Source organism: Sturnus vulgaris, chromosome 1 (genome assembly GCF_052056855.1).
Source record: "Sturnus vulgaris isolate bStuVul1 chromosome 1, bStuVul1.hap1, whole genome shotgun sequence".
NCBI classification, from domain to species: Eukaryota; Metazoa; Chordata; class Aves; order Passeriformes; family Sturnidae; genus Sturnus; species Sturnus vulgaris.
In genome coordinates, this window is record NC_142243.1 from 67641226 (window position 1) to 67667087 (window position 25862).

The 25862-nt window shown below is 37.2% G+C and overlaps 1 protein-coding gene across 5 annotated transcripts in view; it reads right to left on the reverse strand.

The window, feature by feature from the left end:
- Positions 1-346: 346 nt before the first annotated feature.
- RANBP9 (RAN binding protein 9) overlaps positions 347-25862 on the reverse strand; it is a 38676-nt gene continuing 13160 nt past the window's right edge. The window contains exons 3-14 of one of the 5 annotated variants that reach the window (XM_088168956.1): positions 19393-19445; positions 17466-17633; positions 14400-14422; positions 12284-12468; positions 11374-11486; positions 9935-10043; positions 8350-8540; positions 6530-6677; positions 4741-4814; positions 2464-2612; positions 1698-1809; positions 347-1330 (exon numbers count right to left, since the gene is read on the reverse strand). In XM_088168956.1, coding sequence (XP_088025082.1) covers positions 1200-1330; positions 1698-1809; positions 2464-2612; positions 4741-4814; positions 6530-6677; positions 8350-8540; positions 9935-10043; positions 11374-11486; positions 12284-12468; positions 14400-14422; positions 17466-17633; positions 19393-19445 — 1456 coding nt within the window. In that variant the 3' untranslated portion in view covers positions 347-1199. Of the gene's footprint in view, positions 1331-1697; positions 1810-2463; positions 2616-4646; positions 4815-6529; positions 6678-8349; positions 8541-9934; positions 10044-11373; positions 11487-12283; positions 12469-14399; positions 14423-17465; positions 17634-19392; positions 19446-25862 lie in introns of those variants that run through there. The other 4 variants (XM_088168951.1, XM_088168947.1, XM_014876837.2 and 1 more) reach the window with 4 other exon arrangements.

The following is a 25862-nucleotide window of genomic DNA, read 5'->3' on the forward strand; positions in this document are numbered from 1 at the left end:
CCTGCTGCTTCACTGCCTTGTGTCTCTAAGGAACGGTTGTACCCTAACAGCAGAATCATTATATCAGCTCCCACAACAGGACACTTCTATCCAGCCTGATGATTACTTTCCAGCAGTAAGGGATTTTCCCCATCTGCAAGGAGTCCTGAGTAAGCTTCCTGCACTGTTAGCTAGGCTCACTGTGTGGCAAGAACACAGCAAAGATTTTCACTGACACCAGCCCAGCTCCCGAGGGGAAGTGGCAGCCCTGGCTAGAGGGATGAGCCACTCCCTCACGGGTCTCCACAGGAACCACTGTTCTAGGACAGAGCTCTAGAACAAGACAATGTAGCATACACGTCCATGCTACTGTGGATGTAGACGTAAGTTTTTAATGGCTGGTTAATTATGATATCACTACATTTTATTGCAATATAGTACTATTTAAGCACTTTTAAAAATGCAAGGTGTACAAAGATTAAATTAAGACTGTAAATTGACTAAATATTTGGTTTTTATATAAATAGGTCATAACCACACTGTGTTGACATGTAATACTGTTATAATACAACAGTTAAACTGGTGAGCCTACACAACAGAAGCTGTCTGTAGTTAAACAAGGAAACAAAGTTGAAAAGACCATGTTAAAACAAAAAACTACTAAGATCAACAGGTTGGGATTGTAAGTAGCAACAAACATATTCACTCAGCTCCTGAGTAATTCAAGTTTTACAGTACACATTAAAAAATATCATTTCTTCCCATCAACACTATATATCCAAACCATTTGCATTTTGCAAATTACACTGATTGAACTATGTAACAATGGGGGTGGAGGTTGGCAAGTCATCCTGCTTGACGTTTTACATCACCCACATGCTAATACATCCACGTTTTCTATTCTTCCGTCCCACCACAAGGTAGCAGGATTTTTGGTTTGTTTTTGGACAATCGTTCAAAGGATTGGTACTTGTCAATTTGGATGTCTGACGTTACCAGTGATATTTTCAACTCTTAGTTGTCTAAGAGGTTTAAAGATGGAAATCTTCTCCTAACACTAAGTTAGAAATCATTTGCATCATGCTGTAAACTAGGAAGCAACATAAAGCGACAGACTTGTCCTTAGTACATAATTAAAATTCCAAATTCCAGTCAGCAGAGCTGGTCTACTTTCCATGTTGAATATGCCACAACACCTTTCAGACGCTCAAAATGCATAGCTAGTGTAGGTAGTCTTCCACTGTGGCGAACGCACAGGAGCCAATTCCTGACCGGGCCATCAATCCTAGACACTGTGACGCCTGTCCCATGGCGAGGGCAAGCGGGGGTTGCTTTGGCAGATTGTGAGTCTCTGAAAGAGAATCACAGTGGCAGTTAAAATACCTGAACATATTTTTATGTATTTCATAACAATACACTGAACACTTGACATTTAAACTACTTAAATCATTCACTGGCAGAGTTTGCTCTTAGAGCAAGACACAAAGCAGGAGCAGCAAAGTGACTGTGCACAGCACCATTACTGAACAGGCCCATTTTTGCTCCAAACTACAACAGCAGACAAATACCTGTTATTTTACAGATCTTCCAAAACTATCCCTCTCTTCCCAGAAGAGTGTGCCCTACACTGCTATCGTTATGGTGGAGCAGCAGGGCCACCTGTGTGGGACGAGGGGGAGGCACCCCGAGCCCCCTGGGCAGCCAGCAGCCACACTTACCTAGTATTGCACTATTCAGCACAGAGCACACTGGTTCTCTTTGTATGGGGTCAAGCTGATTTCCAACAGGGCTGCTCCAGGGATCGGAATATGCAAGTAAACTGAATGCATCCTGTGGGAAGATGACTTTTATCACATCTACAACTACAAGTTACTAGTGAAAAGGCAGGCTACTTTGTTCAGCTATTTTGATTCAGAATCGCAAAGGTGACTGTCAGTGTCCATCAATACAAAAAGATAAAAATAGTGACATGATTTTTAGTGTTTTTTCCCAAGAGCAAAGCAAAAGGTAACATTATTTTCTAAGTGATGGGGTAAGAGAAAATGGACTAAAAACTGCATGCAGTCTTTGGCATGAGAAGTCTTTTCCAGAGCAGTCTCAAATCAAAGCAAACTAATTAACATGCAGAGTACTAATGACAGCACATTTTAGGCATCTCTACCAATCCCCCCCCGCAGTTAATTTATCATTGCAGACAAAACCAACTTTGATTCAAGAGGCCAAGTTACATGGTCACAAATGAGAGAAAGCAAAGTGCTAAATTTACTTCTGTGTTTAACTGTGTAACAGCACAAAATTACCTTCCCTGTGCATGTGCTACACAGACAAAAAAGAAGACAGTGCTGCATCACAGCTGACCAGAACACTTGCTCTGAGACACACGAAAAATGGCAGAAGTTAAAGCAGAACAGTATTCCAGCACAACACGGTGCAGGAAGTTCCTGCTGGGCAACACAGTCACCTTTATAAGAAGATTGAACATACCTTGAGCATTTTCTTATTCACTGTGTTTTTGCCACATTCTCTTCTTAGCTGCTCGCTCATTGCTTGCAATTCTCTTCCAAAATGGATCATCCTTTCAATGGCTGCTTGACTGCCACCACATAGCTGGCGTCTTAACTGACTTGAATCTACTTCTAAAGAAACGATATCGTCATCATCACCATTGACAGAGCCGAGGGTAACAACCTATGGATCTACAGACTCTGCCCTGATTCCAGTCAGAAACAGCTGCCCGCCCAGAGAGAGCAGGGCCAGGTCAGCCAGAGACCCTGGTCCCACGTGCTCCTGTACCACGCACTGCTGAACTGCTCCACATTAACATGTAAGAGACCTTAAATGGTCTCCTTATTTAACAGCAAAGGCTGTTACAACACGTGCTGTTCATTTGCGAGGGGTAATTTTAAACTAACTAGAAGATAAACCAGATTTTACCCAAAACTTTTAAGGGAGTTTAAAAAACAACAATGGAAGTCCACACAGTTCTAACTTTCTTAATTCTTTGGCATTGCATTTCTAAACATGCACCAAATTGGGAACTAATAGAGGGTGAAAAAATGCCAAATTTCCTCAACAGCCATGATGGATTCTGCATTCAGACTGTTCATACTCCTCACAGAACACATTATCTTAATTATTTGGGCATTTCAGGCTTCTTTTGCTATCAAGCAGGACACTACAACTGATTCCTTTACTGTTTCCTACAATATTCCCCAATGCTAGCGATTTTAAAAGATACTGATGCAGCTTATGAATAGTAAACTAACACTTGGCTCCTTTGAAAAATCTGCTTTTATAAAATTTACACCTAAAGCACCGCATTAAAAAAAAAGCCATTTATCCATTCCTTGTCTTTTTTCATCAGTGGAATCAAGTTTTTAAAAGAGTATTTTGAAAGACTCTTCAGTTACAAATCCACTCTTCTTTCTGACTTTAACACTGCTATTTAGTGATGTATTCTGACTACTATTTCAAAAAAGGATTTTTAACTGGCCACTTTTTTTTCCTTAGATATAAGTGTATCACCTCTAGAAAACGCCTGCCTACTTAACCGTACATACACAGCACTAAGGAGAATATATAAATATTTCAAAAAGTGAAAAACCACCAGACTCAAACTGGGGGAGAGGAAGCACCCGCAAGTCTTCAAGTAGTGGTGTTTGTCCCTCGCTCAGCCTAATCTAAGACATGACTTTCCAAAGGCAGGAGACGACTCCACTACAAAAAACACAACTTTGTGCCCTGTGCAGCTGCTGCATGTCTGTCACAGCAAGTCTCTGTGGAAAAGGCTGCAGGAGAGGGGGGACCTGCTTTGGGTTTTGTCACAGAAATAAGGTCTTGTTATTATCCAGTTTCAGAGCATAATGCAGGGAAAACAGTCTGGCAACTTGCATTCCTCCTTGCAGGGCTGTGACATAGTGACATTCACTGTTCCACTTGCTGCATTTCCCAGCAAAGCTGCAGGATCAGCAGCACATGCCCCAGAACTGGGAAGTGCTCACAGACCTCTGCACACGCTGCTGCATTCTGAAGGTCTCCAGTTTCACATTTCATTTAAACTACACATTAACTGACATCTGCTTAAACCAATTGTTTGAGTACCAATTTGCAGCTGCACAAAGGGCAAGCAGAGGGGATTTAAACACTCATTTGTCACCAAAATCAGCAGGCATGACAGAGTATAAAGCTAATTAAGTAAAAAAAAAAGTTAATTTTTATCTCTTAACTGTATGAACTGGAGGTTTTTTTGGTGGAAATCATGGGAAAAAATTTTTCATTTTTCACATTTCCCAAATAAAGCTCTTGACCATTAAATATTAGCACTTTGTATTTCAATATAAAGTATTTAGAATTTCTATGCTTACTGTGGAGCAAAAAGTGTGCCATGAGAGCCATGAATGGGAAGAGGGAGAAGCAATTTCCCAACTCTAACACAGGGTGCTACACAAGCGAGTGTTTCTTCTCAATGGTATTTCTTTAGAAATAAATACTAGTTTCAGTAGCCATGAGTTACCCATTTCCCCTATTCTCACAGTGACATTGGATCACCTAAATCAGTGGTTTTAAAATTTACATCTAGTAATAGCAAAACAAACAATCAAAAAATTAAGACTTGAACCAGTAACCCTAATTTTCAAGTTGGGAAGCATTGCAAGTAAAAACATAACCTTGTTGCCATCACTTAATAAAAATGTAAGAAATATCACTGCAGACCCATTTCTGTGTCACATTCTTCCATTTCGTGATCATGTTTAGAACTACCATTTAGGAAGCCATTGGATGAAGTCTCAGCAACCCCATTGGAGTAGTGATCTGTTTCCATGTCTACATCATTGCTGAAAAGAGAGGAATAAATGCAAGTTTTACTCATATTTAAGTACTTAGGTTATCTTACAACTTTATCACAGTACTTCCTCATCTTAGCTAGTGAAAAGCTGCTGTTAAATATTACCAAGCTAGACCACAGTTTCTTCGATAGCAACTGGTGATAACTAGAACACCATGGAAAGTTTAAAGGCCGTCTCAACATTAGTTTTCAGCAAAATACTATTTTCAGATGCTGAAAAATTAAACATGTCCCTCATTATTCAGGAGTAAGGAATATAACACTTTCAAAATACACACCAAAGAAGTTCTTACCTTGTTTATATAACTGTATGTACACAGAGCTGAAGAAAATGCATTGAGAAAATATACTACTCCCACTTTCTAATATAGCTAATACATGAAAAATATAGTTAAGTCAATACACAGCCTACTTTGAAAATACCATATTAGCTAACTAATTATTCCAAAAAAATGCCTTCTCCTCTTATTTACTCTATAGAACAAGACAGGAAAAACAAAAAAAAAAATCCCAAAGCAAATGCTGAATAAAGCAGAACACTGAAGAGACACTGAGTGGCAAATGCAGAGCATTCAACTCCTCACCACCCTTTGCTCACAGCAGCTCACAGAAGTGCTTTTAGAAAATTCCAGCATGGCTTTGGGGACTGAGCTTTGCTGACAGTTGCACCCTGGACTGTTCTATTCCATCAAAGAGAATAGCAACCTAAAACCTCTGTCAAGACTAAATAGATTCAGTTTGGAAGTTTAGTATCTTGCTTCTAAGCAACCAAAAATACTCAGCTTCCTTTGAGGAAGGAAACCAAAAGGCCTCTCTGACTGGACAAGAACACAGCCAAGGAACTGTCTTTCTCCATGAAAAATCTCCAAGTTGCCAGGACACTGCCAGGCTTTTGGCAGAGGCAACTGCTGATGCAAACAGAAATTGTGGAAAGTTAAAAAGTAAATTGTTACTCTTACCTTTTTTACCCCAATGATCACTATTCAACTAAAATACTTTTGGTCATCACCACCACATCATCATATCCTATATGGTAGTTTTGGGAATCCATTTTAGACAATGCAGCTAAGTGCTGTTGCATTTCACATCAATTTAGGTTCTGCTGCATCCATGCAACCCAGAGCTTAATATGTGCTGGTTATGAGTAAGCATATCAACCCCGGTTAAGAGATTTATTTTCATTCTCTGAACTGAATGCATTTGCACTCGTGACAGTGACTGGACAGGCAAACAATCCTGGTGAAAACAGTGAAAGGGAATCCACACTTCATATGCATCTCAACTGTGTTTACTTTGCACATACTGCCACAAATGAAGAGTATCTAGAAAACTTTTCATTACCTGTGTGCAATACACTTAAATCAGCATCAGTGGCTTCAATTAAAATCCCAAGTGCCAAAGAGCTAATAAACTGTCAGTATGCAACTTCAAAACTGACCACAGCTATAAGCAAGGTAATTTATTTTTGTCCATTGCATGTCTTTAACCCAACAGGAGAAAAAGCTCTATTGAGCTTGAACTGTCAAAATAACCAGAGTTATCACAAGCTGTTGGGTCCTTACACATGTTTCAACTGTTTTTGGGGAAGGAAAAAAAAAAAGAAAATCACATCAAAACCCACTGAAAATTCTTCCCTGCAATACAAATACATGGAGAACACAAGCCTTGATGTGATTCAGAAGCATCTAAAGTTTATTTATTTACCTGGAATAGCTGTTAACCTGCTGTGATCTGGATACATTTATGTTGTTGAGCTCTGGTACATTCAAGCTGGTGGTCGTGTGTTTACTGTGACAGTAAGACTGATGTGCTTTATTTGATATTACTCCATTACTGCAACTACTTTCAAACCCTGCAAGAAAGTTTTAACAATTGTAGTCATAAAGTGGTATTTACAGGTAAGTTTGTAGAAAAAAATGAAGTAAGTGTAGTGTTTACTGAACAAGTATGCTAAATTTGTCACACAAACTCAAGTACTTCATCCTCCATATTTCAGGTATTTGAACCTTTAAGACTTCTAGAGTGCAGAAGTTAAGCATTACTTAACAAGTATGATCACAGACACAAGAAGGTTTTTCCAGTTGTACTAATACACCGGTAAAATAGAAAACTGCACTAATGTAGAAGAGCTTTTTATAAAAACCTTTCTAGGTCACTGTAATCATTATGAATTGAAGCAAACATTAATTCCTGGTCACACAATTCTTTTGATAAATGCACAGTAGAATTCAGTGCTGAATACTTTGCTTGTTGCTATACTTACTTAAAACCTCCCTCCTTCACCATGTAATTATTTTAATTGTTAATATTGTGCTTTGCTAAATAAAATTACACTGTAAAACACATAAAATTATGCTGTAAAATTATGATGACTAGCTAAAATCTCTTCTGACCCTTCTAAAATATACCAGGAAAACTACCATTTGAAGCAAAGATGTAATTGCCAGTTCCATCAAACCAAGAGCTCCCTAGTATGTTCTAAAATAGAAAGAGGTCACTGGAAGGGCTTATTATGAAGAAAAGAGCTGCTGCCATTTCCAAAATCCCAAATATCAATTCTAATAACACATTCATCAACCTGTCTCTATTTTTAAAATTACAGAAGTTACAGGTACTTTCTACAGTACATCCCAATAACCACCTGAACAACAACCAGAAAATCTGAGTGGCTCTCCAATGACACACATGATGGCACTTTCTTGATACAGAGGAAAGAAAAGCAAAGCTGCTGTCCTTACAAGGGGAGCAGTTACTCTGATGACCAGGCTACACTGGCTTTCCACTCCACCCCAGAGAGGGAAAAAAAAAAATAAAGAGCCCCCAGTCAGCTCCAGTTTGGATTTGGAAATGAAACCGAAGTGAAAGCTGATGGTCTCTGCCACCTTTAGAGTCTTCAAGGATGCCATGTTCGGGCACCATTTTAACATGCTCAGCTTCCTCTCAGCAGGGGTGCTTTGGAAGGCATGGGGATCTCCCCACAACTTGGGGCAGCTCTGAACATTCATGGCTTTCCACTGAAGATTTCCCATTACTTAAATCCTCTAAGAAATGTTTCAACTGTGCAGACTGCAATGTGGCTGCCAGCAGCACGTTTTTTATTTAACCATACCACCCAACTTCTGGTGTTTTCCAGCTCAACCACAGCCATTCTGACTTCTGCATCAACACCACAGGAAATGGATCATACACACCACTTACTGGATTTAAACCAACGTGCCTAAGCCATAAATTATCATCAAAAGGACAACTGAAATTTATGTCAGAACTTTCCACCTCCCAGAGGGAAGCACTCCTTAGAAATTGGTGACAACCTACTTTGCAAGAAGTAAAGCCAAGAGCATATACAAAAATTATGCAATGAAACTTCTGGCTTTCCCAGTAACTGGAAATCACATATTTTAATCATTAAAATTTTACTGTTACACACAGCATTCAGCATGAAATCTTAAGTTTAAAAAGAAATTAAAAATCCATGTGGTGTGGCACGTCCAAATCCATGTGGTCTATCCTCCACATGAACTTACCAGTGAAGTGTGTGCTGCTCCCTTTGCCTGTTGCCAAATTATGAATATTCATTCCATGGCTCGGACTCATGCTAGGACTACTGAATGACCGTGGGCTAACAGGGTAACTGTCTTGAGATTTTGGACTGTGGCCTCCCAAACACCGCACTTCACTGTCTGTACCATTCACCATCTCTATGAACTGGCGCACCCTAAACAAAAGGCAAAAAGTTAAGCTAATAAAACCATTTACACATTTCAAATTACCAACGATAGCAATGATTTCATTTTAGTGTTAAATACAGAACAAGTCTGACTCAATAAAATGCTGGATGTCAGTAACCCAATCATCAATAAGCTCTGGAGCACTCCACCAAAAATACACAATTACAGATTTGTGAGGGAGCAGAACAGGAATATTATCCTTGGAGGACAGCCTTTGTCACTAAGTCCTCAAAGTTTAGAGGTTTAAACTGTATTTTCTTGTGCTAACTGTTTTCTTTTATTGGCAGGGGCAAGGTTATTCCTTGAGAAAGATATGTCATTATGTTGTCATGTCTGTCATTTCTCTCAAAGTAAATGAGAACAGAGTTTGACTGTCTGGAACATTTAGCATTAAGGGGTAACTCTTAACATTAAACACCTGCACTAGAAAACAGTTTGAAAAGTGAACTCCCATACAAACCTTCCCTTTAGAGTCTGTTGCTCTTTGTCAATTTCATTTTAGATAAGGAGGTTTTACTATGGACTTTAAAGAAGCTCAGAACTCCTGCTTTATGCTTTAGGCTTCAACAGCCTCAATAGAACAGGCAAAATTTAGAAAGACAGATTGAGAAAAAGATAACATACAATTGATGCTATTGAGTGAAGTCTTTCATCAAAATGTTCGCATTTTGTTAATTCTGTGATAAGTCTGGAGTAGTGTCACGTGAATTCTGTTCAGCACTTGAGCATGACAGACTTCAAACATATTTCTAGTTACTTAACTGAACATAAAATTAAAGTGCTTTGTTCTTAGAGGAGATAACACATTTTTTCCACATTCAAACACTGCAATGTAATACAAAATTCTGGAGAACAGCACCCATGGCAAGTAAAAATGCCAGAATGAAGGTGACTATTGTGTGCCTGGGAAGCCAAGAGAACTCTTTGGGATTATGGAATTTCCACAGTTTTAGACAGAGGTTTCTACTAAAGTGGCATGAAATGAAACAGCTCATTTAAACTGGTCTTTAAAGTCAGTCACCCCTTTGGAGGAACAGACTAACTTATGCCATCTTGAACGTGCTACTGTATCAGTTTCCATTTTAAGTTTTACTTGACACCCAAATAGACTAAAATTCATTAAAAACACTACAGAACTTAGTTCTAGAGAACATGTCTACAGGGAGGTGTGAATTATGCTGCAAACCAGGACCTCGATGACAAAACCTAGTTAAACATGTAGCAAATAAGAAGAGCATAAAAAAGTGAAATATACACATTTTCTAAAAAGCGCTGCTTAACTTTGTATAAATTTCTCTGAAAGCTTTAAATGAGTAACTGTCTTGTCTCAGAAGGTACTGTGCCATCTATAAACACACATCTGTATAATTTGAAGACTCACTTTAATGCAAATAAGAGATTAGGATTTCTTTCTAGTAAACTTGGATACAACTGTTGTGTTGTTTCAATGGCTTCTCCCATTCTTCCTGCTAAAACCAATTTCTGAATTCCTGTTCACCAAAAAACAAATAAGAGATTAGGATTTTTTTCTAGTAAACTTGGATACAGCTGTTATGTTGTTTCAATGGGTTCTCCATTCATCCTGCCAAAACCAATTTCTGAATTTCTGTTCAGCAAAACCAACATCAGTTAAATGGACAGCTTATGGATTAATACACGTACATCAACGATTAAAAGACACTGCAATCATCAATCAACAAGTTTTTTTCCTTTTAGAAAAAATTAGTGTAAAGAAAGATCATGCTTCCTTAAAATGTTCAACAGGAAAATTTAAGAAGTGCACTCCACCTACATGTATCTAAATGAGAACTCAGTATTTTTATTTATTGCCAGCATCCAACTGCTTTGTAGTCAGATTGTGCATTTAGAGCTAGAATAAGATTGCAGGCACTCTTCTGTGATTTATTTCTCATTTTCACAACTTTTTATAAATAACATATACCAAACTACTGTCACTCAAGAACATCCAAATTGCATCCCACTCCTACAGGTTCAATTTTGACTAAGAAAAACAAAAATTTAGTCTCTTTCACCTACAACATATACTTCCAACGAAATAACAGTTGAGTAAAATCTTCCACAACAGTCTCTGCTTTAGTTGATATTTCTGTGGCTGTAACTTGGCTCAAGTTGCAAACAGCCTCCCAGCTCTCTCCAGCAACAGAGAAACTGATCCAAATGAAAAATAGCCCAATAAACGTGTTGTTTTACACCAGGGCAGTTTCCCCATGTGCTGTGTTATAGAGTAACACAAATGCTGATGGTCATTGAGCAGGGATTTAAATGGAAGGGGAAGGCACTGTTCCATCAGGCTGCCAAACAGCACTGACATGGCAAGTTAGAACTGAATTGCTCTTAGTTGTCCTTGTCCTCTTCCCCTAACATTGGTAAGCAGGAAAATTCAAGTTTCATTTAACTTATAAAACATTCTTGAAACTCAATCTCTTTTCATAGTGCAGATAAAAGTATAAGTGTTTGCCAAGACAAAGTTTTCTATTCCTGTTTGTGACTAACCATTACATCTCATGAACACTCAAGAGACATTACACACACTTGTTTCAGACATATCACAACCTTCCATTCAAGAGAAAAGACAACAGATAATTTACCACATTCTGCTACATCAAACAAGTTACAAAGTATTACTGCACACATTTTTCATACTCAGATGCTCATACATCTGTAACATTAGATGACAGCAAAGAACTGTGCTATGGAGTAGTGCTGCAAGCAAATTCTACAACACTGCTTAAGAGAAAGCTTTATGTACTATCTGTTTAAGGGAGGAAAAAAAGGATGCAACGTGCTTTCCAGCCTTACTTTGTCTGTTCTTAATGGAAGCTAATTCTTCTAGCACAGTCTGGTCTGTGGATCTGGCGAATGCCTCTGCTGTTGCACAGTATCCGTGGTGAACTAAGTAAGATGATACCATTCTAAAAATAAACAAAAACAAAACTCAGAAATACTCATTAAATACAGGTAAGAAACCTAGAACTCCTGAATGTAAAAACCCTTTGCTAAAATACTGACTGAACTGAAAAATTCTACTTGAAATGCAGAGATTTCTCTGTAAGTCAGACAAAAGTAATTCAGTTAAGAGTCAGTATACTCTTCAAAACACTGAACAGAAAAATAATTTTAAAAAATAAGATGCGTAACTTTATTATGATGAATTTTAGTAACAATTATTCATCACCCAAATGCAGGGTCAGTTCAAATATTAACTGCTAATTAAGTTGGTTTTTTTTTTTCTCATTACACACACACTGAAGTGAAATTGCTGCACACTTAGTTTTTGTTTTCACTGAAAAAATTAAAAAATGCAAAGTCACAACCATTTTTCCAAGAAACACTAATGACACACAACTTATCCTGGCATGCCAAAGGCTGAGAATGCAAAGGGACATTTCCAGAGCCCAGGGCATTAAAACTGCCCATTACAACCACGGCAACTTTTCTACAAACTCCCCAATCCATATTAGATAGGTAAAATTAGGACAGAAGTCTTACACTCATCATTATAAAGTACAAATTATTAATGACACAGACAACGCTGCCACAAGATCTATTCATGCTCCCTTTTACACTGTTACCAGACCTGGTAACAAAATTACTATTTTTTAATAATATCGACCATTTTTGCACAAGAAAATAGATGGAATGTTTTAAGGATCTCTGAAATCATACATCTGACAACTTTTTAAAAAATTAATAATATTACAAGTCTTACTTCTGAATCATTGTTTGCCACTCTCCTTCCCGATCTCCTATTGGAAATCTGTCAATCTGTGCTTGAATTTTGGTTCTCCACTCTCGCATATAGTCTTCAATATCAAATACAAATGGGTGTTGCCCAAAATTAGCATCCACAACCTCTCCTGGTGTTTGAAGCCCTACTGTAGGGTACAAGTTTGGCTGCAAGAAATATTTTAGTTAGTTTTTGACACTTGTTATAAAATCCCCACTATTGTGGGTTTTGATTTTTTTTACATCTTTAGTAATAACCTCACTGCTTCTAGTAGTGTGCTCCAGCAATAAAAGCAGCTTCTGCCATACTGCAATACAACGACTGACTAATTTTATTCCCATTGCTCACAATTTCTTTTAGTTTGGAAGAAGAAAATCTTACTGACATTCTAGTCAGAAAATACACTTTTTAAACTGTGCTAAACGTTACAACTTTTGGGTTCAATTTCATGAAATATTAAGTAATAATTTTTAATTTTTTTCAAGACCTGTTTCTTTTCTTTTAAAAAGAAAATGCAAATTAAACTTACAAAGTGGGCGATTCTTGTTTTAGGATGAAATATTTAAAACATAGCTGAATTTTAGTGGTAAGAACTTACAGGATAGAAAACTCAATAGCCTCCAAGTCCAATTGTAGTGCCTAACAAGAACTGGAAGTGCACTGAACTTCTCGTGAATTCCTGGGCTTGTATCTAGGATAATACTTTACAGCATTTATTGTCTCAGTTTTATTTTCTGCTTAGAGATTAGGTCCCCATGCAAATTTTAAAAATGCCAAATATGAGAAAGGTACAATCTGCCTGTTGGGATAAAGGCAATTTTCTTAAATGCAATGAGCATCTCAGCAATGGTAAGGCAATCAGTTGTGTGAATGGGGTTTTGTTGCTGGGGTCTTTTGTGTGTGGAGGGGTAGATGTAGTTTAAAATTTTTTTTAAGCTTTTTAATAAATATACCTACATCATAATTACACTGCAGACAATGGTGGTAAGCTATGGTATAACGGGATGTTGATCTACAGAACTATTATGCTAAATAAATTAAAGCTATCAGTAAGAAGTTATCAACATGCAAGGAACTCTGGAGCCCAGAGAACCCAGTGAAATGAAAAATACTCTGGTTGCTCAAACCACACTCAAACCCATCTTGCCTCTGTTCTCACAAAAACAGCATTTGCTTTTTTAAATAAACATGCTCATATCGTTACCTAGCCTAAAACAATCAGCAAACCACAAGTTTCAAATGTTTTAACAAGATGGAAACCATTGATTCCAACAAGGGGTTCAGCTTCATACTTCAGATTCTAGTGTCAGTTTTCCTGAGCTGGCACCATGTGCTACCAAGGAGTCCTGCTAGCATCCTGGAGATCCAGAACAGCGGCAGTGGTTTCCTACACAAAACACTCAAGTGGAAGGACTAACAGGCTCCTTGGGTTACTCACTTAATTTTTCCTTAATATCTGTCCTAGCCTCTTAAGGCCACACAAAGGGAATAGCTGGCCAGATGGACGTGCATCACACAATGCACCTTAAAATAGATTAAATCAGAAATGAAGTGGATGAGAAGAAAACCAAAGTAAGTGCAGTATCATGCCTGCATCAGTAGTATAGGGAACAGATGCCAGTTTTAAGGAAAGCACAATTTAATTGACTCAAAAGCTACAAGACTTCAGATATGTGCAGCTTTAAAAAAAATGATACATTTGAGTCTATGAAGCAAAGACTGTGAAAATCAGGCATCAAGAATGAGTTACAGTAACAATAATTCAAGCAGCCATCCACTATGTTGGTGGTTTAATATAGCTCTGACTTTTTATGTAAGGCTTGAATGTGCCAAAGTATGTAATAACTATTTGCAAGTATTATTTTCTGCTAAAAAAAACCTTAAAAGGAAAACACCTTGTAAGGATTGCTGTAAAACCAAAACACTTTCTCCTTCAATTCAAAAATCACCACTGAAATCTTGATGAGAAATATCTAACATTAAACTGGCTACAAAGATTATCATTGTAATTCCAACAAGTATAAGGCAAATGCTAGTCTGATCTGAAACATCTGTTTATGACACAAAGGGAAACTGTTTGAAAATGCACTTATCTTACCGGTAAATCTGTGAAAGCGATGCCTGTAATAAAGAGAAAATTAAGATTAATTTCCATGTGTCTGGATGCTAGCCTCATTTTCTTAAATGTATCATTATCTGTTCAGAAATCTCACCCAAACCATCTCAGAAATAAGTTAAGTATGGTGAAATCCACAATGCTTAGGCACAATTCATGCTTTTAAATAAAAAATTGTGATATTTGGCAAAAAGTAATCGTCCTTCAAAAATACTCAAATTGACCTTAATTTTTTTTAAAACAGGTCGTAAGATTTATCAAATCACACAGATGTGCAGATTAGCAAGTCTGAAAGTTCTAGCTACATCCTAAATTTAGAGAAGAAAGGTAAGGATATCTGAAAATACTTTTTCACTTGCATGTCACAATGCTGCAACATCAAGATTTAATGGTATCTTTTCTTGTTTGCTATTACTTTTCTTCATAAATACTCACAATCTTTACACAAGCAGCACATGTCTATAATACTCCAAACCAGCCTGCACATGGTTCACTCTAATCCATGCCTGCATGCTTTGGTTTTCAAACAGAACAGCTTAATATCTTGTTACATAATTACAAGCATCCATCTACCCCTAAAACCAAGGGAGTGATTTTGCTGTCCAGGATTAGAGAAAAATATGACGTCTATACACTACAGGAACTTCAGGCAATTTCAGGGGGTGGGAAGCCTTCAGTTAAAAAAAAACCAACCCATGAGTAATCTCCTTTGGACAGCCAAATAATAACAGTATTTCAGAATTTCCTTCATTGTTGCAAGTTTTTTTTTTAATAATGCGGAATTATTCAAATCCACTTATCCCTTCAAACTTCAATTTATTTTGTACCACCATCTTTTCGAATTTAAGATGAAAACAAAGCTTTTAACCTTTTGTCCTAAATTCCATCTCTGTTTTCAATCTTCACCAGGATTTCAAACCTCAAGAGCATCTGGATTCCTTACCCACATCTCTTGACACAGAAGGATGACATACTGAGTGAACCTGTTTCATTTGTTTCCTCCCATCATATATCAAAGCTATCATTTTATTTATTCCCTGCTTTTACCCTAACTTTTTCTAAGCTATACCACTTTTTCTATTTGGCAATTTTGACCTCCAACTTGCTCTTTTCCAAAGTGGAGGCCGTAGGCATGCCAAATAAATGATGACTAAGTGACATGTAGGTGCTGGGGGTCTTGGGGGCGGGGAGTTGGTTTTGGATTTTTTTCAACCCAGGATTTCACACTTGCACGAGAAGTGCTTAGCCCTTTCTGCAACATCAAATCCCAGGCTGAGCTAGAGACTTCCTATATTTTAGACCATATATGTGGGCCCAGAGAAGAAACATACATGTCCTCCAAGTCACAAACATACAGGAATTCTGGACAACTAGCAGCTGCAACAACTCCGTGAGGCAGACAGAATTTCTGATTTCTTTTTCCACTCAACACAGAATCAATTTTCTTCTGTCAGAAGCTAAAGCTAGCAAAGCCCATGGCAGCAGAAGAGCTGTCAGGTTTCCTTCTGAAATCCATAAAGTGTTTGCCAGACTCAGTCTATGACAGATGACATTTTATTAGCCTTCCCTCACCTATGCCATTCTGGTCTCCTCTAAAAACAGATTTTAATCTTTTGCACTGTTGTTTCACAGCTGGCCTAATCCAGTCTGCTCTAAGTTTTCCTCTGAAAAGGAGGGTTCTGCTCTTGCCTTCCTAGCTTGCTCATGCTTTCATGTGACCATAAGGGTAGTGAGAACACTCGTGTCTCTTTAGTGGATCAAACGATCCAACCTCCCTGCAGGCATATTGTGAATGTTCCAAAAAGGGAGTAAGGTAAGACTGCTTTTCTCAGCTTTAACCAGTTAAAGATCAGGGCAAACATAAGCCTGTTATCTTCCACTTGGACCTATCCTGCAACAGGATGCCAAAAGAAATAACCACACAGTGCATGGTTCAAGTGTACCAATGCCCTAGGTCTCAAGATACAGATTCATTCAATTTAGAAGGAACATTAAATCATGACAGAATAGAATCACAGAAGTGATTACATGGAATTGACCTCAGGAGACTCCTAAGCCCTTCTATGAGTAGAGGCAGGAAAACTCCCAAGTCAGATGTGTTTGCTCAAGGCCTGAGCAAACAAACTGTCAGTCCAGTTCAGGGAGGCTAGAAAAGAATTTAAACCACATCCTTCCCCCTTTTTCCAAACCTACTTTGTGCTTGCCAATGTAAGAAAATAGAACAGCAACTTCAAGAACACCTATCTCAATAATCTCTTCATTTCATGCTACCCTCTCCTTTCCTTATTGCATTTCTACCCACCACAGAAACTTTATTCTTCTTTGAGCTTTATCCCTTCCAAGTTCCTGCTCCCTCAGCACAATTTCAAGAACTCTTCCCAAGCCCCCACTCCTTCCTTAATGCAGAAGTAATTATTTTCTTCTTTCTTTACACTCTGTATCTTTGCTCATTAAATTACATTAAGTAACTGAAATAGATATTCCATAAAAATCTTTAACTCCACCCACTCCTGACATCTTCAAATTAAAAAATTGTCTTGCAGTATTGCATAATACTACAATTTACTGTATGAGTTTAATGGACTTAATTTTAGCTCAACTTTTATAATTTATGGCTTTAGCCCAATTATGAATGACTCCAGACTGGGAATCCAAAAGACACTGTTCTCCAACATATGTTCAAAATAACATGCAACCTCCAATGTAAGGTTTTAGTGAAGGCTGGGTGGTCCACCTACAGCAGCAAGGAATTTTAGCTATATCCATTCTCCTTATCTTCAGTTTACTTATTATCTATTACTTTCTGACCATCAAGCACTATTTGTGGCTGTAGTAATGGAGTTCATTAATGCAGATCCTGTGGAATGAGATGCTGTAAGATGAATCCTCCCAAATTCACAAGGAACGTTAGTGCAAATGGCACAGAAGAAATTTCACAGACTATCAAAAGAACTATTCAAACCCTTTGCTCCTGATGTGAAGAGGGTTTCCTACTCACACTAGACTTAAAGACATAATGCTGTCATGAAAGGCAGCATTTCTCCATACCCAGGCTGTGTCCATTCTTGGTGTAGAAGCAGGTGTTATTGATAAGGTTGACACAACAACCAATGACATCGCCTGTAGTAAACGTTGGGCCGTAAGGTTGGCCTGTTCCAGAGGAACAGAATGAATGTCCATCATCTCCATGGTAACCATACGAATGTTTATCCCAACCTAGAGAACAAAAAGCATTTGCAATTTATTCATTTCCTTTATTATTAAATAAATTAAAGACTGTGCTAAATTGGTATATTCTAGCCAGGTTAATACAGTTAATTACTATGCTCAGCTTTCTGCTTTCTAATATTTCTTATCTAGGAAAACCACTGTGTAATCTTTAAAATGACAATTTCTTTTATCAAAACGGCTGAATAAGTAATTGCATTTGTAGTATATAACCAGGCAATGCAAATTCAGGTAACATATTTTTCTCTTTATGCAAACATACACTATCACCAACACCAAAAATATAATCAACTACAATGCTGAAATTCAAAAAGCTATATACAGATGTGACATGTCCCAGTAAGGCAGTGAAGATTCTCCTGCTCTCCCTTTCATTTTGCAAAACTATTGCTACTATATGTCATAATCAGATTCTTCCTGACTAAAAACCAAACAGGCATCTCTGGGGAAACATATTTCTAGTCCTGATTATTCTCAATGACTATTCAGCAGCAAGCAGCCTCTGCATAATAACAGAATCTCTAGACTAAAGTGTAACTAGCTATGCTGCCCCTGAAAATAAAAATAAATTTCAAATAAAAGGAAAAGATTAGCAATACAGGTGAAAATCACAGCCAACAGCAAATCATTATGCATGCAAATATAGTGCTGATGTTGCAGGTGAAGAAGCTGTAGAATCTTTTAAGAAGCTGCATACTATTACACTACTCAATGAAATTCACAGCAAGCAATTTTGGTCTGTGCTCTTTTATAAATACCTATCTACACTCCCTCCAATTCAATACTGAACCTCTTCTGTCAAGCTGCTGCCTAGCAGGTTAATTTTGAAGTACTTTCCACACTTAGACCCTTAATCTTTATCATCAGTAGCTTCAGCTGGTACCATATTAAGCACCTCTCAGTAAATTAAAGACAACCCCAAATTATTGCAGTTACATTGATTAGCAGTATCTTTGATAATTATAGCATCCTAAATCCTACTCAAACTTAATACCACCCACTAATAATTCATCAGCCTTAGGTGGTCTCACAGTGTAATGGGGACTTGCATTCATCATATGAATCTCTACCAGAGCATATGGGTAAAAAAGGTAAAAGTAAGAAACTGCAGATACTCAAAGATCAATTGAACATGGTTTTATATTTTGATAACTTCAAGGAAATCAGTCAGTTGGTTTTGGGTGGATATTTTTTACACATTTGAAGATCTGTTAAAAACTCACTCTTTTAATGCATACACACACAAAACATCCTTAAGTACCACTCAGAGATACTCCAGACAATTGTTAACGAGACAGTGTCCCTGACCATGCAGGTCAATGGAATAGTCAAAACTTAAAACTGGGCTACACACCCTTAATATGAAGGCTGGAAAGGTGAAGGTACAGAAGGTAACAGAAGAGTTCCCTCCATGTTTGACAGAAAGTTTTTATCAAAGTAGCTCATCTTTATTGCTAGAAATCCAGCGTACAGGGCATGGAAATCTACAGCTTCATTTTTATCAGGACACATGATGAAAATTCCAAAATTTATTTGTTTGCTAAAAAGTATCTGCATAATGTTATAAATAACAGTAAGAGCTAACAGAAGTGGTGCAGGAGCAAATGTACAGTAAAAGTTGGAACTTTTCAGCTGCAAGTGTTACCTAACTCCAGTAACAGATACAACACAGAAGTGTCATGATACATTCTATTGCTTACCAAAGGTGAAGCATATTTTAAAAACAATGTAAGTAACTGAAACATACCTGGTAGTCTGTTCATGTTCACACCCTGTGCCGAAAGCCCAATTCCCATGTAACTAAAAATGAAAGAAGAAAAGAAATGCATCTGTCTCTCACAAAAATACATATATATGTGGAACATTGCCAAGAAACACTATGTTGGCTAATCACCTACCAATTAAGCTACTGAGAGGTCATTTAATAGTGGCTAAGACCTAGGGATTCCCAGCATGTATGGTTTAATATGGACAGATCCTGTCTCCACAGGAGGTAAGGACTACTTTCTTTTCTTTTTGGTATCCTAGGTTGTTGATAGAGAATAATGGTATTAGCTAAAATGTTTAAAGCATGAACAAAGGAAGCCAAAGGTCACAGCTTATTTTGGAAGTAGGGCTACATTCATATTCATACCAATTTTATCATCTTCAACATACCTAATGATGTTTTGCAGACAAACTGGAATGAGTAATTTTATAAAATACATTTAACACTGCATTACTTTAGCAGCAAAAGGCATCCTTGCACAGCACTTATGAAAAGATCACACTGAAACATTAAAGGCCTGTATTGTAGAGCAGAATGTGAACTTGAGAAATTTACCAGCAATGGCACTTAACTGTTTGCAATCAGATGGCAAACTAAAGAGGGGAAAATATTTGTACTATACTAACTAGAAATCTGAAATAAAGTCCAAGTCCAAGCTTTACAAAAAGGTGGTTTTAATAAAGTCAGTGTCCAGTACAATTGTTAACAACTTAACAGCAAATACTGGAAAGCAGAAATGAAGATTTTCCTACATAACGCTATTGAAGTTAGCAGAATCAATTTTGCTTGTTTCTTAAGCAAAACTAATGCCATTACCAAGACAATAGGAATACAAAAAGAGAAACGGCAAAATAAAAAGCTAGGCTTTCACCATTGTCCCTTGCCCAAAATAAAGCAACCTCCTTCCAACAACTAAAGTAAGCATCCAAAAATCACCTAAACATACATTTCTTAGTTATCAAATCATTCAAAGTATTTTGACACTAGTTCACATTAGTTAAGAAGAATTTGTTATGAAATAATAAAATATATGAAAACAAAATATTCACTTGTGGCAATCTGAAAACAGTTTAAGTCAACAAACATGACATTTGCATTCCCATCTCATAAAATGAAATTTTTCAGCAACTATTCCACTTGAAAGTGCAAGTTAATCTGCTATTTAAAATGCTTTTGACACAGAATGAAACTGAGCAAGACATCACAAAAGTAATATGCTTAACTGTGTACAGGGGTCTCTGCTTTTTCTGTGGACCACTTCCAACAGTTATCTTACCTGATTCTATGTTTGATGCTTACAAAGCCCTCCTCTGACAATTTCTAATGTATAATAACACCATCTTCCCCTCCCTCAAACATATCAGCATGAAATGGAACCTCAGAACTGTATATAGCAGGTATTACATTTAAAAATACTGAAGAGCTGAAGCAAAGGGTAACAAACAAAAGGATTAATCTTTGCTGCATTGCTGAATACATTACTGAGGCACCACTGCAGCAGCAGATTGAACAAAACAATTATAAATGAAAGCAACAAGTGGAAACTCCATGATTTTGTCTTAAAGGCAAGAGTTGTTATTAGCACAGTCTGACAAATGAAGGATACTCATGTGAAGACTGAAAATCTCTTGTTCATTAAAGAAAGGATGTTTACTTTTAAAAAAAAGTTTAGATAACTTGAATTCCACTGACTGCAAAAAGCCTTTGAATGCGAGTCACACTAAAAAAGCAATCAAGGTTTTGTTTCAGTATTTTTACAGTAACAAGACGAAGGTTACATAAAAATGCAAAATATTAGATAGAAGATCATTGTCTAGGCAACATTTTGAGAGCACCACTGTTTTCTTCCTCAGATATGCTAACTTCCAAGCCTTTTCAGTAACAGCTGTAAACACAGACACACTGTACAGCTGGGAACAAGGAATCTTTACCCACTGGTAGTGACTGGAAAGCACTAGGCAATAATACCATCCCAGGAAGAAGATGTACATTCAACAATATGTATTTTTCCCTGGGATTCACTTACAACTACTCGAAATGTTAACACCATTTCATGGAGACTTGCTATTAATAGAAACTGAAGTTAGATTAAAAACATTCCAAATAATGAATACATTTACTATAGACATCTTTCACAAGGGAGAATTAATGTCTACAACTTATGCTTTTAAGTGAGCAAAATTAAAAGGCTCATCAATTAAGCTAATTTATTATTTTTTATAGTTGATAGATAGGTAATCTCATGTTCAACCACATTAGTACACTATAAATTGAGGGAGAAAACAGTGCCATGACATACAGGCTTTAAATGCTCCAAAATTTATTAACAGGAGCTGTATTTATGCCAAACCACTACATGTAACTTTCTTACCTTTTCCTCACACCTGCAACCTTCACAGACTCAAACTGACTTTTTTGTTTATTTTTTTAAGACACTTAACCCTTGTTTAGGTCAAGAGTCAGGGTCTGCAAAAAGACTTGCTTCAGTGGGAGGAAGTACATAAACTGCCCCCCTGTTTGCTGCTTCACATTTCATGCACATCAGGAGAAGGAGAGTGGCACAGCTATGTACTTAGTTTTCCTTTCCCTTAGTCTATGATAAAAATGAGGGGCAGCACAAGCAGCAGCCCCGGTGCAATGCAGACCCAGAATGTTCTAAGTCAGTTCATGACACACTTCTTGCTGTCCTGTCACACTAACAGGTTTGGTCTGGGAGACCAAAATGAACCTGTTCTTCCTATCTGTAGCTATGTCAGGCCACAAAAGCTGTCCTTGGGAAGTGGAGGTGTCAGCACCACAAAGCTGCACCCTCAGTCCCTCCCGTAGCATCTTCCAAAAATGGGCCTGACACAGTGTGGCTTCAGAGACCAGAGAGGGTGAGCAAAGGTGTGGCTCTGATGCTGCCTCCCTCAGTACCTGGGAACTGTCCCTCCACCTCAGCTCCCTACCCAGACACATCCCTGGCTGCTGCAGTGGGAGGATCATTTATCCAAGCAAATGCCAGAGTGGCCTGGTGCCTGTTTTATTAAGCAGCCCCTCTTTCTGAGCAATTTCAGTCCCACTGGCTGCTACTCATCACCTCATTAACATGCTCAACTCCTACAGGAGTTCGTAAAATAACGAACAACCACTCATGGAAGACATGAAATCAACCCATGAGAGACTGAAATAAGAGACTACAGCTGGAAAACAATTTGAAGTGCAGCCAAATTGGTATTAAGGACCAAGAAAGCAAGTGTATTTTACAACATCTTGGTTTTTCACTTCAAATTATATTTATTCTTGCTCCAGTCCAGCTAACTTAAGATATAGGTCACCATTTTAGTGTATCAGTACATTTTCTAGTTTACATTTCACAAGTCATATAGGAACTTTAACAATACCACAAAACTACAGAACTTAAAATTCGCTGAAGATTCAATTTTTTTACCACAAAAGAGAAAATGTCAAAAAAGAAAAAAAAAAAAGCACTATGATACCTACCTTTACCCTGTAACACACACTAAAAAGCCTAGGCTTCTCTGCAGAGAAATGTTAAAGAAGCAGAAAACTCACAATAACTATTTTCTCCTCAAGTATCTTTCTAGTCAAAGAGCTAAATTTACATTTTTGCTGGAGCCTCAAGTTTCTACTTGGATGCCTGAATAGACTAATTGTGAGAAATAAATACAACCAGAGCTAAATAGAAGGAAAAAACAGCAGTAAGAGATGGCACAGAACTCCAGATGCTAAAAGACCAAGAAATTTAAAAAAAAACCAGAAAGAGACAACTCTGGTTTTCATTTATAACTGTTCCATTCGATCTTGTAGCTGCTATGTTGAAGGTATATGGAAGATCTTTCAATATGCAGATTGACAAAAATCAAAACTTAGATTAATTATATCCCATCCTGCACACTCCCTAAAGAGGAATCTCAAGAATTATACTAAACCACAGATCCCTCAGAAAGGCTGAAGATAAATTCAAATACTAAATAACCACTTCCCTAGTAAAAAAAAAAAAATCACCAAAAATTCCATACTGTATTTAGAAAGACAACTAAAATAATTTAGCAGATATTTACATACTAGTATGTAATAGCCTCCTTACTACAGAAATTTCAGCTGCTATCTGCAAACAGTCAAATTCCCTCTGACTTCATATGCCATATGTGCCAACATATGAAGACATTATAACCTGGGGAACTGCTACATAATGCTTCAAAAAGCAACTCTTTTGGTGTTGCAGAAAATAAGCAACCAATGTGGTACCTTACTCCCTACATGCTATACATTTAAAGGAAGCAACTTCAGCCATACAGTGTTAAGTTACCATAATATCTGTAGGGAACCGATGACAAAGCAGTCACAGATGCTTACAGCCATAAATAAGGCAGCTGAAAACACCCTAATGTTTTGAATGCATTGATTATTAAGGAAAGTAGAAGTAACACTGAAAAAAATGTAAGCTATATAACAGGTATAGTTTGTTTTATCTTTATGTTTGTATCTTGGAAAGAGGACAAATTAAAAACTGCATCATCTGTAGGAATTTAAAGACTCAATGAACTTCTACAGAGCCCTCCTAACTCACTTGCAATGACATAAAAAGTTTAAATAAAGTTCTCCTATAGTTTTCTACGCTGCCTTCGCTGACACTATGAGGCCAGAAATAAGGCACATTAAAAAGGTACTTACATTTATCTTTAACATAGTTACTCTGCATTAAAATTTTGTAGAAATGCGCCAATTCAAGATCCTTATTGTCTGCACAGTCACAATAAGAAATGAGATGTTAATCTATTTAACTGTTTCAAAATATGCCATAGACAGTTTGAGTCTTTCATTTAAAATTGAAAACCAGTTTAATTTTATGGAGTATTTCCAAGGAAACAGTATTTTGAGCATGATAAACGCAGGTTTCAGATTAATGCAGCTCTGCATAGAAAAGAAAAACTAAAAATAAATCAGGCAGTCATTTTGCATAGTGCTCTAAACTGTTACTCCTGTAACATTTTGCTTGTGATTATATTAATGTTTGTAGAAGGATTCTCATTTGCTGACATCCCTCCCACTTTGAGGTTTCACCATTTCATCTTGTGACACATGTCCCCAAGCACTAGAGCCTTTTTGGGGACCATACTGTCAGAAAAGAACAGTTGCAAAGAAAATAATACAATGTAAATGTAGGCTACAGTAAACTTATCATCTATACACTATATTCATATGAACGAACTTCAGAAGAAAGAAGGAAAAGGTTTTTCAAGAAGCTAAAATCAAGAAATTAAATATATTCTCTTGACTCTCGTTTTAAATTACAATTTTTAATTTCTAGTCCACATCAACAAAGAGAAAACTTTTGTCACAGTTCCAATATTTCTGACTAGTAAAACATGAACCTCAAACAATCTTATTACACATTTAGTTAATGTTAATTTCTGTCAATGTCTGGTCTCATACACTCAGGTAAACATTAATAACTGCTATAGTTTAAGAAAAGATACACTTACTGATTCATGACCTGATCTCTACTTGCAGCTGCTACAATTCAAATGAAGACACTAATGAAAGGAGGATACTTCAGACCTTATCAGATTCTACTCTATACACAAATACTCTGCTAATAACGCTGCAAGGCCTACTTATATGTAAATAGAGACTTGAGTGAAGTTTTGCATGTTGTTTTAACAAATGCCTGTTCTTGTAACAAATAGCTGCTGAAGACATATTAAAACTATAAAAATAGGTTCTAGGACTGCATAAAATTTTCAGAACACACGTGTAATGTACAAAACGAATACAAAGCAACCAGCAACTGACAATGTTATACTCTGTTTACTGGCTTATGCTTCTGTTGAACAAGAAAAAGTATACTGGATGCTAAAGGAAAAGCCAGCTTACTACACACGAACAACTCGTAATAAAAAAGTATAGTTTGTGTTTGAAAAGCTACACATACATTCTCTAGAAGACAACAAAGCATTTGTATTTCACAAACATGACTCAAACACTCTAAAACAGTTCAGTCTCCACCACAGGCATAGGTGTCATGAAAACTCAAACTTAATTCTCATGGTATTTTTGGTTTGGATAGTTTTTCCTTTTTTACTTCACCACCTACTTCATCACATACACAACACATACTACACAAGATACTGCCAAAACAAGAGATGACTAATTGTATATCCAGTGTTAAAAAACAGCCATAGTGTAACAAGCATCTAAAACCTTATTAACACTGCTTCACCAAAAACATACCCATTACTTGCATGAATTGCTGTACTAACATTTTATTTTGGTGCACAACATTTAGCAGAACTTGCACATGCGCTATAAAGCCTGGCCATGAAGATCTGCATCAGCAGCACCACCCCACAGACTAAACAACCTGGCTCACAGAAGTGTAAACTCAGTGCTGCTAAAAGAATACAGCCTTTCTAAACTTAGTTTTCATTGATTCTTCTGAACGG